General features: G+C 37.5%; 1 protein-coding gene across 1 annotated transcript in view; it reads right to left on the reverse strand.

Moving 5' to 3' along the window:
* ANXA10 (annexin A10) overlaps window positions 1-12,612 on the reverse strand; it is a 113,255-nt gene that overhangs the window by 94,897 nt on the left and 5,746 nt on the right. The window contains exons 2-3 of the mRNA XM_006864552.1: window positions 8,065-8,146; window positions 2,207-2,301 (exon numbers count right to left, since the gene is read on the reverse strand). Coding sequence (XP_006864614.1) covers window positions 2,207-2,301; window positions 8,065-8,146 — 177 coding nt within the window. The remainder of the gene's footprint in view (window positions 1-2,206; window positions 2,302-8,064; window positions 8,147-12,612) is intronic.

The following is a 12,612-nucleotide window of genomic DNA, read 5'->3' on the forward strand; positions in this document are numbered from 1 at the left end:
GTTCCGACTCGATGGCACCTGACAACTGACAACAACATGGTTACAATGTGCCTAGGAGTTCTGGAAAACCAGCAGGAAGCACTTAACACAGACTGAGAGTGAGTGCAGCAGGCCAGGAGGGCATCTGGGATCAGCCCAAAACTTGATCTCATCTTATCTGAGGAGTAGCCTTGCACTGTCATTCAAGAAACATGAATTAAGACATCTTAGTGTATGAATTCATGTTTTTTGTACCAGACTCTAGAATGTAAAAGATGCATTTCCACCTTCAAAAATGTACATGCCAGTAAAGGGAAACATAACAAGTTCACTAATGGTACATCAGGATACATGGGAGTTATATAAAGAATGCAGTAACCACAAGTCAACTCTAGTCAGTTTTGAGAGTGGTGGCATAGAAATGGTGGCAAGTTGATGGGAAGGTAAGTAGGTGTACAGTAGGTGGGATAAAACACTAAGCTATTGGAGATAGGTGATAAACCATGGTTTAAGTTGAGACAGCAGACTTGGTTAATTCAAAAAAGAACAAATAGTTGTTTTTGATTATAATAAAGGTGAGCCCTTGTGACTCAGATGGTAAGCAAAAGGTTGGCAGTTCCCAGCCACCAGCAATTCCACAGGGAAAAACACTTGGTGATCTGTTCCTATAAAGATTACAGTTTAGGAAACTCTATGATGGTAGTTATACTCTATCACACTGAGTCACTATGAGTGAGAATCAAGCCAGAGGCACCAAACAACAGAGGCCCGTTGGTATTTAAATTACTGGTGGCATAGCTTTCAGCATCACAGTAACACACAAGCCACCACAGTACAACAACCTGAGAGAGGAGTAGTGGATTTTGACTAATAGAAACCCTATAGAACCCTAAAGAAACCTGGAGTCCCAGTGTGGTGCTGTGGTTTAATGTGCTGGACTGCAAGGTCGGTTTGAACCACAAGAGTGTTGTCAAATAAGTTCTGACTCATAGTGATACTGTATAGGGATTCCAGGGAGTGGCTGGTGGATTTGAACTGCCGACCCTGTTGTTCAAACCAACCTAGAGGTCCAGTGCTTATCCTATAGGATCACAGTTTGAGCAATCTCTTTAGGACCAGATTTCCATGTCTTTTCCTCTGTGGATTATCTAGTAGATTTCAACAGTAGACTCTTTGGATAGCAGCTAAGAGCTTAACCACTGAGCCACTAGGGCTTACTAAAATCATATTTGAATACTAATAATAGAACTTAAATAGTTTTAATCACCATGTCCAAAAGAAAACTATTTCTGGTGTCATGGTAATATAAGAGATAATGTGACAGTTGTATCTGGGAAAAAAAAGGCACATATTAAGTCTCCTTTGGCTTAATTCAACTAATTTCACAAGCCCGGAGTGTTTATTTGAATCTTTAATTCATTCTATAGCTGAGGGCTATTCCTTAAATCTTGTATTATAGTTATTCAAAGAGTGAGGCTTCGAGAGAGAGTAAATTTATATGGATTAACTCTACAGAAAATTTTTTTGATAGTGCTTCATTGATAATGTTTAGGATAAACTTAGTTTACTAAGTAATTGGTATTTCAGGTCCTTCTGGCCTGAAGAGTTTTTGTTCAGAATATGTGGTTTAAATGCATAACAAAAGAAAGTAATCTTTAATGATAGTTGCTTTGAAATTAGAAAGTGATTACTTGAAAACACTATGGATAGTTTTATTGCCTTAAACTATTTTTAAACTGCCATTCTTTTTTAATGGTCTTTATAACTGTTTGCTGCACCATAAGAAGAAAACCAGTAGAGAATTCTCTTTGGTTGAGTTAGATGAGGACCTGTGGAGAATGGCAGGGACAGATATGATTTTTTCACCTGGAGATAATCAGTACTTTCTAAGCTTTCTCTAAAGCTTTGAACAGGGGCGTTTCCAGTGCAACATTTTTAGTCTAATTGGACAATTGGCAGTGTAACGCTATCAGTACTTTTCAGTTTTGGAGGCCGAATGATTTTTTGCAAAAGGACCAGTGGATCACTGTGAGTGTGAACAAACTTCACATATAATTGCCTTCATGATATTTTGTTAGTAGAACAATATGAGTTGTTTCTCACATACGGTCAGGCCTGACATCTTTGGAATCTTTGAGAATGAAATTATAATATTATTTGTTATCTGAAAGGGTTGTTATTTCTCAAAAGTTTGGCCCCAAAATAGGTCAATATGAAGATACCTTACCCGGCCATATATGTCCTGGTATGCCTCTGCAATCATCAGCCTTTGTGCATTACAACGTTGAGTGAGAATGTTGATCAGCATATCTTTGTCACAGTCTGGAAAAGAGTAATATTTTGAAGATTTATTAAGTTTCTATTATGTAGTTAAGAAGAAAAACTTAAGAAATCAAAACATTTTCCCTTATGGTACTTTAAAGCAAACTGAAGTTTTAACTAGAATTTGAAATAGCATAGCAATCCTGGATAGAGCCTAGCTTCTCCCTATCTCTTCTTTTATTGCTATTACAACAGATTACCTCCCTTTCTTTGGAAAAAAAAAAAAAAATCCAACAAAAAATACGGGGAAGCAAAGAATAGGTGGTCTTTCCTCAGCCTCGTGTCTCATACACCAAAAAAGGCTTCTCTGACCTTTGAACTGATTAGTGTTTAAATGCTCACAGTATTTTTCTCATTTCACATTTAGAGAGATATGATTTACAAAGAACATATATTAAATGGAAAATATGTACTCTAGTGCAGAAACTCCAGAAGAAGGAGGGCAAACAGTGAAGGAAATTATAAAACTACAAGGGGTCTGTACTCTTCTGAGGGATGGCAAGCATCTTTCATGGTTGGCATGGAACATTTCTCTTGCCCATAATAAAGACTGGATGTGGTCTCTAAGACATAATGTAAGTCAAAATGTATTAAAATTTTTTTCAAATATTTATTAAACAAAAATATCAAAAGCGGAATTTGTTGTGTTTTGACATAGCCCTCATCTAGGTCTATACACATTTGAAATGGCGTTTCCATTTCTCTAGCCCTTCCCTCAAATAATTCTGTGCTCTTTGATTTATACTACCTTAAAATGACAGCTTTGGCATGCTCTACAGACCCAAAACTGGAGTCCTGGTGTGATGCTGTGGGTTAATGCACCAGACTACAAAGCCATTTGAACTGCAAGGTTGGCAGTTCAAGCTCCTCAGAAACCCAATCTAGGGTCGCTAAGGGTCAGAACCAACTTGATAGCACTTAACAACAACAACAAACCCAAATTGTTTTCTTTTTAAATGTTCTTTGAGTTGGGGGAATAAAAAGAAGCCTGAAGGGGAAAGATAAAGGTGGTATGGTGGATAGGATAAGATTTCCAAACAATTCTCATATGATAGCCCTTGCTACTGTCAAAGAATGAACAAGTGCATTGTTATCTTGAAAAAACAACAACAATAACAATGAATTCCTCAGTTCAACTTTCCTGCCCCCCCTTTTTTTCTCATCAATACAGTTTTTAATTTTCTTAAAACTTCTTTCTAATAAGCCCCTGTGATTTTGCTCTGTGTCCTTTGAGAAAAATATACCTAGATTACAAACACACAAAACAGTCACTATAAGCGCTGAGCTGATTTCTCTGTCATGAATTTAACTGGCCCAGGAAATTCCCTAAGAAGCCACAGTTTTTATTGGATCTCTTTTTTTGAAGATACCCTAATGAGACAAAGACAAGTGTATTACTGAAATAAATTTTCTGGAGCTATCCATTTCACTATTTCAAAATGACTGTTGGATGTGAACTGCTGGCATTATGGTTTGAAGCTCAGTGCTTGTCGTACCAAACACCATAATCCCTATTTTTATGTATGATAAGTAACTTTTTGAAGTCCTGGTATGATGCTGTGGGATAATGCACTGGACCACAAAGTTAGTTTGAACCTTAAAGTGGTGGCTCAAACTCACCAGACCCTACTTGAAACCATATACAGGGTTGCTATGAGCCTGAACTGACAAATTGGCACTTAACAACAACAACAACGAAGTGACTTTCATTCCACCATTCTTCTGTCAGTTTTCTGTACTGTGGTATATATTGTATGTAGTGCTGGAAGCTATGCCACCGGTATTTGAAATATCAGCAGGGTCACCCCCATTGGACAGTTTTCAGCAGAGCTTCCAGATGGAGACAGACTAGGAAGAAGGAGAAAGGGACTACTTCAGAATGTTTAGCCACTTATGAACAGCAGTGAGGCATTGTCAAGTATAGTTGTTGAAAGAGCTGAGATAATTTCAAAGGGCAGCTTGAGAAGACAAAGACAAGCATTATAATGAAATGTGCAAAGAACTGGAGTTAGAAAAACAAAAGGGAAGTAACCACTCAGCATTTTTCAATCTGAAAGAACTGAGGAAAAATGCAAGCCTCCACTAGAAATATTGAAGGATTCCATGGACAAACTTTTGAATGATGCAGAAAGTATCAAAACAAGCTGGAAGGCAAAGAACAAGCCCTCAGGAACTGATGGAATACAAGTTGAATTTTTCACCAAACTGATGCAGCACTGGCTATACCAAGAAATCTTGGAAGACAGCTACCTGGCCAACCAAATGGAAGAGATCCATATTTTTGTTCATTCCAATGAGAGGTGACCCAACAGAATGTGGAAACAACTGAACACTATCATTAGTATCATAAGAAAGTAAAATTTTGCTGAATATGATTTAAAAATGACTGTTAGGGAACTGTCAGATACTCAAGCTGGGTTCAGAAGAGTACATGGAACTAGGATTGTCAGTGATAACATCAGATGGATCTTGGTTGAAAGCATAAAATACCAAAAAGGTATTATTTGTTTTACTGATTATACAAAGGTTGTCAACTGGGTGGCTCATAAGAAGTTATGGGTAATATTGCAAAAATTGGACATTCCAGAACCATGATTGTGCTTAAGAGGAACCTGTACGTACACCAAGAGGCAGTCATTTGAACACAACAAGGACTACTGAATGGTTTAAAATCTGGAAAGACTTCTACCAGGGCTGTATTCTTTCACCATACTTTTTCATTCTGTATGCTGAGTAAATAATCAGGGAAGATGGATTTTATGAAGAAGAACATCAGGATAGGAAGAAGATTCATTAACAACCTCTGATATTTAGATGAAACAACCGTGCTTATTGAAAGCAAAAAGGATTTAAAATACTAATGAAGATCAAAGACCACAGCCTTCATTATGGATTACTCCTCAATGCAAAAAGAAGCAAAAATCCTCACAACTGGACCAATAAATAACATCATAATAAATGGAGATAAGATAGAAGTTGCCAAAGATTTCATTTTCTGTGGATCCACTATCAAAACTCATGGAAGCAAATGCCAAGAAATTAAATAATGTATTGCACTAGGCAAATGTGCTGCACAAAACCTCTTTAAAGTGTTTAAGAACAGATAAATGTTTAAGAACCACGGTGAGCATGACCCAAGCCATGATATTTTCAGTTGGCTCATAAGCATGTGAAAGCTAAACAATGCATAAATAACGTTGTAGAAGGATTAATGCATTTAGGTTAAGGTGTTGGAGAAGAATATTCAGAGTACCATGAGCAGAAGAACAAACAAGTCAGTGTTGGAAGAAGTATAACCAGAATGCTCCTTAGAAACCAGGACGGTGAGATTTAGTCTCTCATACTGTGGACATATTATCAGGAGACATCAGTCCTTGTAGACTTGCATTGTGTTTGACATTGGAAGGTTAGTGAAAAAGAGGAAGGCCCCTCCTCCCAATGAAATGGACTGACACCGAGGTGTCAGCAATGGGCTCAAGTGTAGCAATCATTGTAAGGATGGTGCAAGACATGGCAGTGTTTCTCTCTGTTATACTTTGGGTCATTATGGGTCATAACTTACCTGAAGGCATCTACCAACAACAGTGACTTTTATTAAAGTTTTGTTAAGACTATTCATTTTCACTTGCTCAAAAATATATTTCTGTGCTCTGGATTTTATAAACTAAAGCATAGTATTCAAAGCACATATTAGTAACTGTATTTTTCAAATACATTATTTTTCACAGGATGAATGCATTTTTAAGGCATTTTGAGCTGTATTCTTACTTTTGCATGCTACATTGGACACTATGCAATCAGGACTAAAATCTTCTAAAATAGTTCAGCCTACAACACTGACAAGCAAATGATTATGATTGCCAAAATGAATCCATATTCTGACCCTAAAATAGAAAATTGAAATTATAACTAAGAAAAATCAGTGAATAGATTGCTCTGATTCAAAATTTTAAAGGAAAAAAATATACTCCTGAAAAAAAGGTAATCCACAAATTTTTGTTACCATGTTTCTATGTGTTTTTTTTTCCCTAGCATTGAGCTATATTTTAAAAGGCATGAGAACTTTGAAAAAGCCTAAAGCAGATCTTTGGGACTGTACTAAAGATGCTTTATTGCTTTCCTGTGCGGTGCTGCTTATGAATAAAATACACATATGCATGCTTGCACATGAAGATGGCGCAGATAGACACACACATACTCACACATACTCACTCACTCACTCACTCACTCACTCACTCACTCACTCACAGTAGCTTGCTGTCTTATGAAAGGCGTTCCATGTTTTCTATGCTTTATGCAAATCTTTCTTTCTTTCTTTAAATCTAAATGCTCAGGAGCGGTCATCCTAAAACAGGTTACATTTAATGGGAATCTGTGGCTGCTTCTCAATACCACACCATATTTATTTAAAGATGAAAACTTTCTAAAAATAAACCAACAATATTTCTCTTCTTCTTCTTATATTCCTTTTCTAAGCTCAAGTTTAAGGCGTTGAATATGGGTTCATTACGTAACTATATATCAGAATCCAGGCGCTACGGTGGCTCCATAGTATAAAGCACTAGCCTGTGAATCACAAGTCTACCACCCTGGGAGAACGATGAGGAGGTTTTCCATTCCTATAAGTATTTAAAGTCTCAGAAACCTGTTACAGAGACACAGAAACTATATGGGTTTCTTGACAAACTCCCCTCAGTCCTGGTGTTGTGCTGTGGGTTAATGCGCTGGACTGCAAGATCTGTTTGAATCTCAAGGTCCTAGGAGTTAAAGCTCACCAGTCGCTCCTCCGAAACCCTATGCAGAGCCGTTTGGTAGAAACCGACTCCACCTCCACGGCACTTAACAAGCTACAGCAACAACATTACAGACTCCAAGGCACTTAGAAACACGAACGCCAGAATGCATGCTCTCTAGGAGTGCCCAGTCTGGACAGCAGGTGAGACAGAAGCACAATCAGAGGGATAATGAGGTTAGGAACTGCAGAAGCAAGGAACCTGGGGTTAGCATAGATGATTGAGCTTGGGGGTGCTCACAGAAGCAGAGGTCCTTTGAACAGAATCTTTTAGGAAATAGATAAAAGAAGAAAATTGCCTTTCAGGCAAGGAGACTACTGTGCCAATTTATAGAGATACAAAACAGAGCTATTTGAGGGAAAAATGAAAAGTTAGATTTTACTGTAAGTGGAAGTGCAAAAGAAAGGGGCTAGAAAAACAAATAAGGACATGGTCAATAAGTTTGCTTTATCTTTTGAAATGGCCGTTGTGATCATAGCTTGTTGTTGTTGTTGTTTTTAACCTTACAGATCTAGCTTCATATTAGAAAAATTGAAATTGAATTTGGATTATGAAATTCATAAAAATTTAAGTGATACGAACAGGACAAAGATTTTCAGCTCAAGTTTGCAGTTGCAAAGGAAAACATAAAACTAATGACATCATTGATTAAGGTTAGGGTTTTGTTTTGTTTTAGAATTTGATTTAGCATTGAGTGATGAGGTAGTCAAGGTTAGAAGGGTAAAGCATGACAAGATCAGTTTTGCAATTGAGAAAGGCAAATCTGCTATTATTTTTCTTTTTTATTATTTTCCTTCCTCTTTACCCAGTTTTACTTATTTTTGTCCCTTATCTTCCTTATTTTGAACATCAGGCATTTCATATTCATATTATAGTCCTAAAACAATGTTCCTTCTCAAAATAAAGTAAAGTAAAAATATTTTTAAAATTTTAAATGATAATCAAATATGGTTGGAATTATTGAACTTACCAAATTGTTGAAGTGCTTCTCCAAGCATTTGGGCATCAGCAATGCCATTGAAGTTGGGAGCTGGGAAGATGGTTCCTTGTGTCTGATGGACAGAGTCAATGAGGAAGAGACTGCTGTGACTTATATTGAAGTTTTCAACATTTTTCCCCAGATAGAAATAAAAAATGACATCTACATATTTAAATTACTATGAGACATCCACACAAATCTATTAGACAGATGAATATATTAATTGTAGAGAGTAATTTGATTGTGTATTTATCCATTGGCTTCCACTATATGGGCATGTAAGGAGCTCTGGTAGCGTAGTGGTTACGAATCGGGCTGCGAACCTTAAGGTCAGCGGTTCGAAACTACCAGCCGCTCCGCGGGAGAAAGATGAGGCTTTCTACTCCCGTAAGGATTTATACCCTCGGAAACCCTGTACAGGGTCGCTATGGGTCGGAACCGACTCGACGGCACTTAACAACAACAACATATGGGCATGTGTTCTTCATCTAGGAAATTGAGGTACCAGAATCAACAGTATAAAAGTGTAAGAATCAAATTAAAAATACATATATTAATATGTACATGGTTACTATGAGTCAGAAATGACTAGATGGCACTTAACAGTAACAACAATAAGAATCATTTCTAGGAATTGAAGTTTAATTGATAGAAAATGAAAAGAAATTTGTACTGGGTGAATTCATGCCATTACTATGAATTAGAAAGGGTGCTTATGACCATAGTGTAGTTTTGAACCTTATGGAACTAGCTTCATATTAAAAAAACAAAACATGAATTTTGATTATGAAATTCAAAGAAATCTAAGTGATATGGGTAGGACAAAGATTTTTGGCCAAAACTTGTAGCTGCAGAAGGAAACATAAAAACTCTACTGACGTATCCTTGAAACTCTCTCTTGCCAATAATAAAATGTCAAAACCATTAAGTCAGGCTTTGGATTTGCATGATACATTATTTCAAACAGAGCAATCTAAGACTGGGAATAAGATGGCTACACTTGGCATAAGAGAACTGTCAACCAAATTTATTGAGAAAAAGAAAAGTTCTTCCATGTTTATTGTCAGTGTGCCCAGAAATGTTGGGCAAAACCCATCTTCCCATGGAAAACAGGGTTATCAAGTCCAGAGAACTCAGAAATTCACTGAACACTTCTATAACTATAACATCTTAGCTGAAGATGAAACTTTCTAGTGCCCATTGTCTAACAGATGAAAATCAATTAATAAGAGCAAGGCTGGATCACCAATTCTAGTTAAATAAGTACACACACCAATACCAACACATTTGTGAAAAGCTTCTGGGAGGATTAAGAACACTGTTCATTTGAAGTAAATTAAGCTCAGTTTGCATTATATTTCACTGATACTAATCCTGGTGTGGTGCTGTAGGTTAATGTGCCAGATTCTAAAGCTGTTTGAACTGCAAGATCGGCGGTTCAAGCTCACCAGTCACTCCTCAGAAACCCTATACAGGGTTGCTATGGGTCAGAACTGACTCGACAGCAGTTAACAACAACAACAACAACAATAAATACAAAGATATTCATTTCTGTCAAGTAGACAGAAACCATATAACAACTACTATATGAAATTCTGGTGTGGCACTATAGGATAAAGTTTGGAGATTCAAATCCACGAGTCACTCCTTGGAAAATTTATATAAGATTGCTATGAGTTGGAACCAAGATGATGGTACTTAACAACAATAACATATGGACATAGTTTCATACATGAGTATCGATATATTAGTGGAATGCCCTTATGAGCTGAACTCAAGAACAGATGTTGTTGTTAAGTGCCATCGAGTCGGGTCCGACCCATAGCGACCCTGTACAGGGTTTCCAAGGGTGTAAATCTTTACGGGAGTAGAAAGCCTCATCTTTCTCCCGCGGAGCAGCTGGTAGTTTCGAACCGCTGACCTTAAGGTTTGCAGCCCGATTCGTAACCACTACGCTACCAGAGCTCCTACATGAAATTAAAACTTAGTAATTTTGCATTACTGAAGTGAAAATTTGCTTTTAAGTTTATTACAGATGACCTAGAGATAAAGTTGCTTTTGAGTACATTCCTGATTCTAGACTAGAAAACTATGAATATTCACTAACATTTACTTCTGGTGAGATACCATGAGAAAAATAGACTGATTTTCCTTTTATGTATTCCAGTTGTAATGTAAATTTTTCAGTTGATTCTTCCCACCTCAAGTATTTTCTTAAAACAGTTTTATGTAAACATTTATGAGAAGCCTTTAAGTATGAATACCACTTTTCTGAGATTTGTCAGAATCAATTTACTATTTACTGCTATTAGTTACTTAAAACAGGGAATGGGGGCTAACCACAGGTCAACCACAAGAATGTAGGAAAGACATGACCTGTAAGGCAAGTCTAGTGAAAGGAAAGATAAAATGGCCAACTGAACTGCCATTTTTTGTTTTTTTTTTTTTAATTTTTCCTGCTAGTCTTTATTTCAAGAAGTATCTTCTATGCCTCTAGCTATTCCAAGCTGGTCTGCTTATCCTTTCAAGTGGGAATTTCCCACCTCAGAATGTTCTGGATGGGGATCAGGATTCCACCTGTCTTATACACTACAAAGTCTCCACAAGAAGCCTCTTTCTCTGGGCAAGTTCTAGCACCCCTTTTACGTATTCCGATCAGTTCTATAGCCTTGATTTTTGAACTAACCTGTAAAGACATCCTAGTGGTCCTCTCTAGGTGTTGCATGTTGTAATTGTTAAGTGCTGTTGAGTCAGTTCATAGTGATTTCTGAGCAGCAGCTGATAAGATTGAACTTTCAACCTTGTGGGTCAAATTGGCTTTGTGGTCCAGTGCTTATACTAGAATGCCACACCAAGACTCCAGGTGTTGTGTGGGTGATGAGACAAAAAAAAAAAAAAAAATGTATTTGGGCAGCTTCCCAAGCATACAGAGATAATTTACATGTTCACCAATGGTTGGCAATGCAACAGTCACAAGTACATATCCCAGTAAAATTACCAACAGGGACAGACAGGAATAGCTTCAAGGAACTCCATTTCTCCTGGGAGGAATGAAACAAATCCAGAGTAAGCCTGCCAATTTTTCTAAATTAACAGAAGTCATTCAAGGAAAGGATGAAAATTCAATTCTCTTTAGAGTATACCTGGTTGAGGCTGTCACTAAGTATACTAATCTAGACCCTAGTTCATCCAAAGCTACTATCCTAATAAATATTTCTTTTACCAACCAGTGAACTATTGACATAGCAGAAAAAGACAAAAACTCACATTAGGTGGGGACCTTTCCTGTCTCAACTGCTAGAAGTCTGTCTACAACAATTGGGATGTGGAATTGGCAGGGAGGGACTGCCAAAAGGATAAGTTTTCTTGCAGCAGCTTTAGCGGCTCAGAACCAAACAACCTCCTCTGACCTGGGTAAGATGATGGACATCAATTGTTTCTGCTGTGGAAATCCTGGGCATCATTAAGTCCATAAACTCATCCAGGGGCTATGAACGTTTTCAATCAATTTCATTTAGATTATGGACTTCAGTTGGTCCCAACACCAAAGACTTTCAGTGCAACTTTCCATGCTTTAGGAAGACAATCTTCTCATATACATATAATTTGAAGTCCTAGTGTGGTGCTCTAGTATAAGTATTAGACTGCAAGGTCAGTTTGAACCACAAGGTCAGTAGTTCAAAATCATGAGCCACTCCTTGGAAGCCCTATACAGAGTCAGGATGAATTGGAACTGACTCGATGACACTTAATGACATGCATATAATTACAAAGGAAATAAATGCACACCAGGATCCAGTTATGATTCTTTATATAATTGGATGCAGAGTCTTAACTTTAAAAAGATCATTCTCTGACACTGGAGTCTCCTGGCTGGTAACCACTGATACCAAGGGTGTGCATACTAAAACCAGTATCTATCTCTAGGCACTCTGGTTTATATCCTCATAATTGCAGTAATTGGGAAAACTTCCTCCTGCTTGTTGTGTTTGGAAGAAAGATTATGGGTTCTCTGGCAAGGAAATAACAATAGAACATGATAATTGTCTTGTCTAAATGCAACCCTAGTGTGGGGAACCTGTACTCCAGGATTTGTTACCCTTATAACCAGGGAATTTCAAGTAGTTCAAAATCTGCAATCTGCCCCTTCCTCAACTTCTTCCAGTATACCTCCCCAAAGAAGAAAAAGAAACTTCTCACTTTTCTAATACTGGGCATTACTGCTCTAGTGGCTGCCAGATCTGTCACATACAGAATTATGAATAACTATGTAATCATAAGGAGCTCTGGTAGTGCCTTGGTTATGAATCAGGCTGTGAACCGTAAGGTCAGCAGTTCGAAACTACCAGCTGTTCTGCAGGAGAAATATGAGGCTTTCTGCTCTCATAAAGATATGCAGCCTCAGAAACCCTGAACAGGGTTGTTATGAGACGGAACCAACTCCACGGCACATAACCACCAACCACCATGTAGTTTTGGATAATCATTGATAACCATTCAAAAATCAATAGACTCATAGGTCAATATGGCCATGGACCA

The sequence above is a fragment of the Chrysochloris asiatica genome, unplaced genomic scaffold, assembly GCF_000296735.1.
Source record: "Chrysochloris asiatica unplaced genomic scaffold, ChrAsi1.0 scaffold00066, whole genome shotgun sequence".
NCBI lineage: Eukaryota > Metazoa > Chordata > Mammalia > Afrosoricida > Chrysochloridae > Chrysochloris > Chrysochloris asiatica.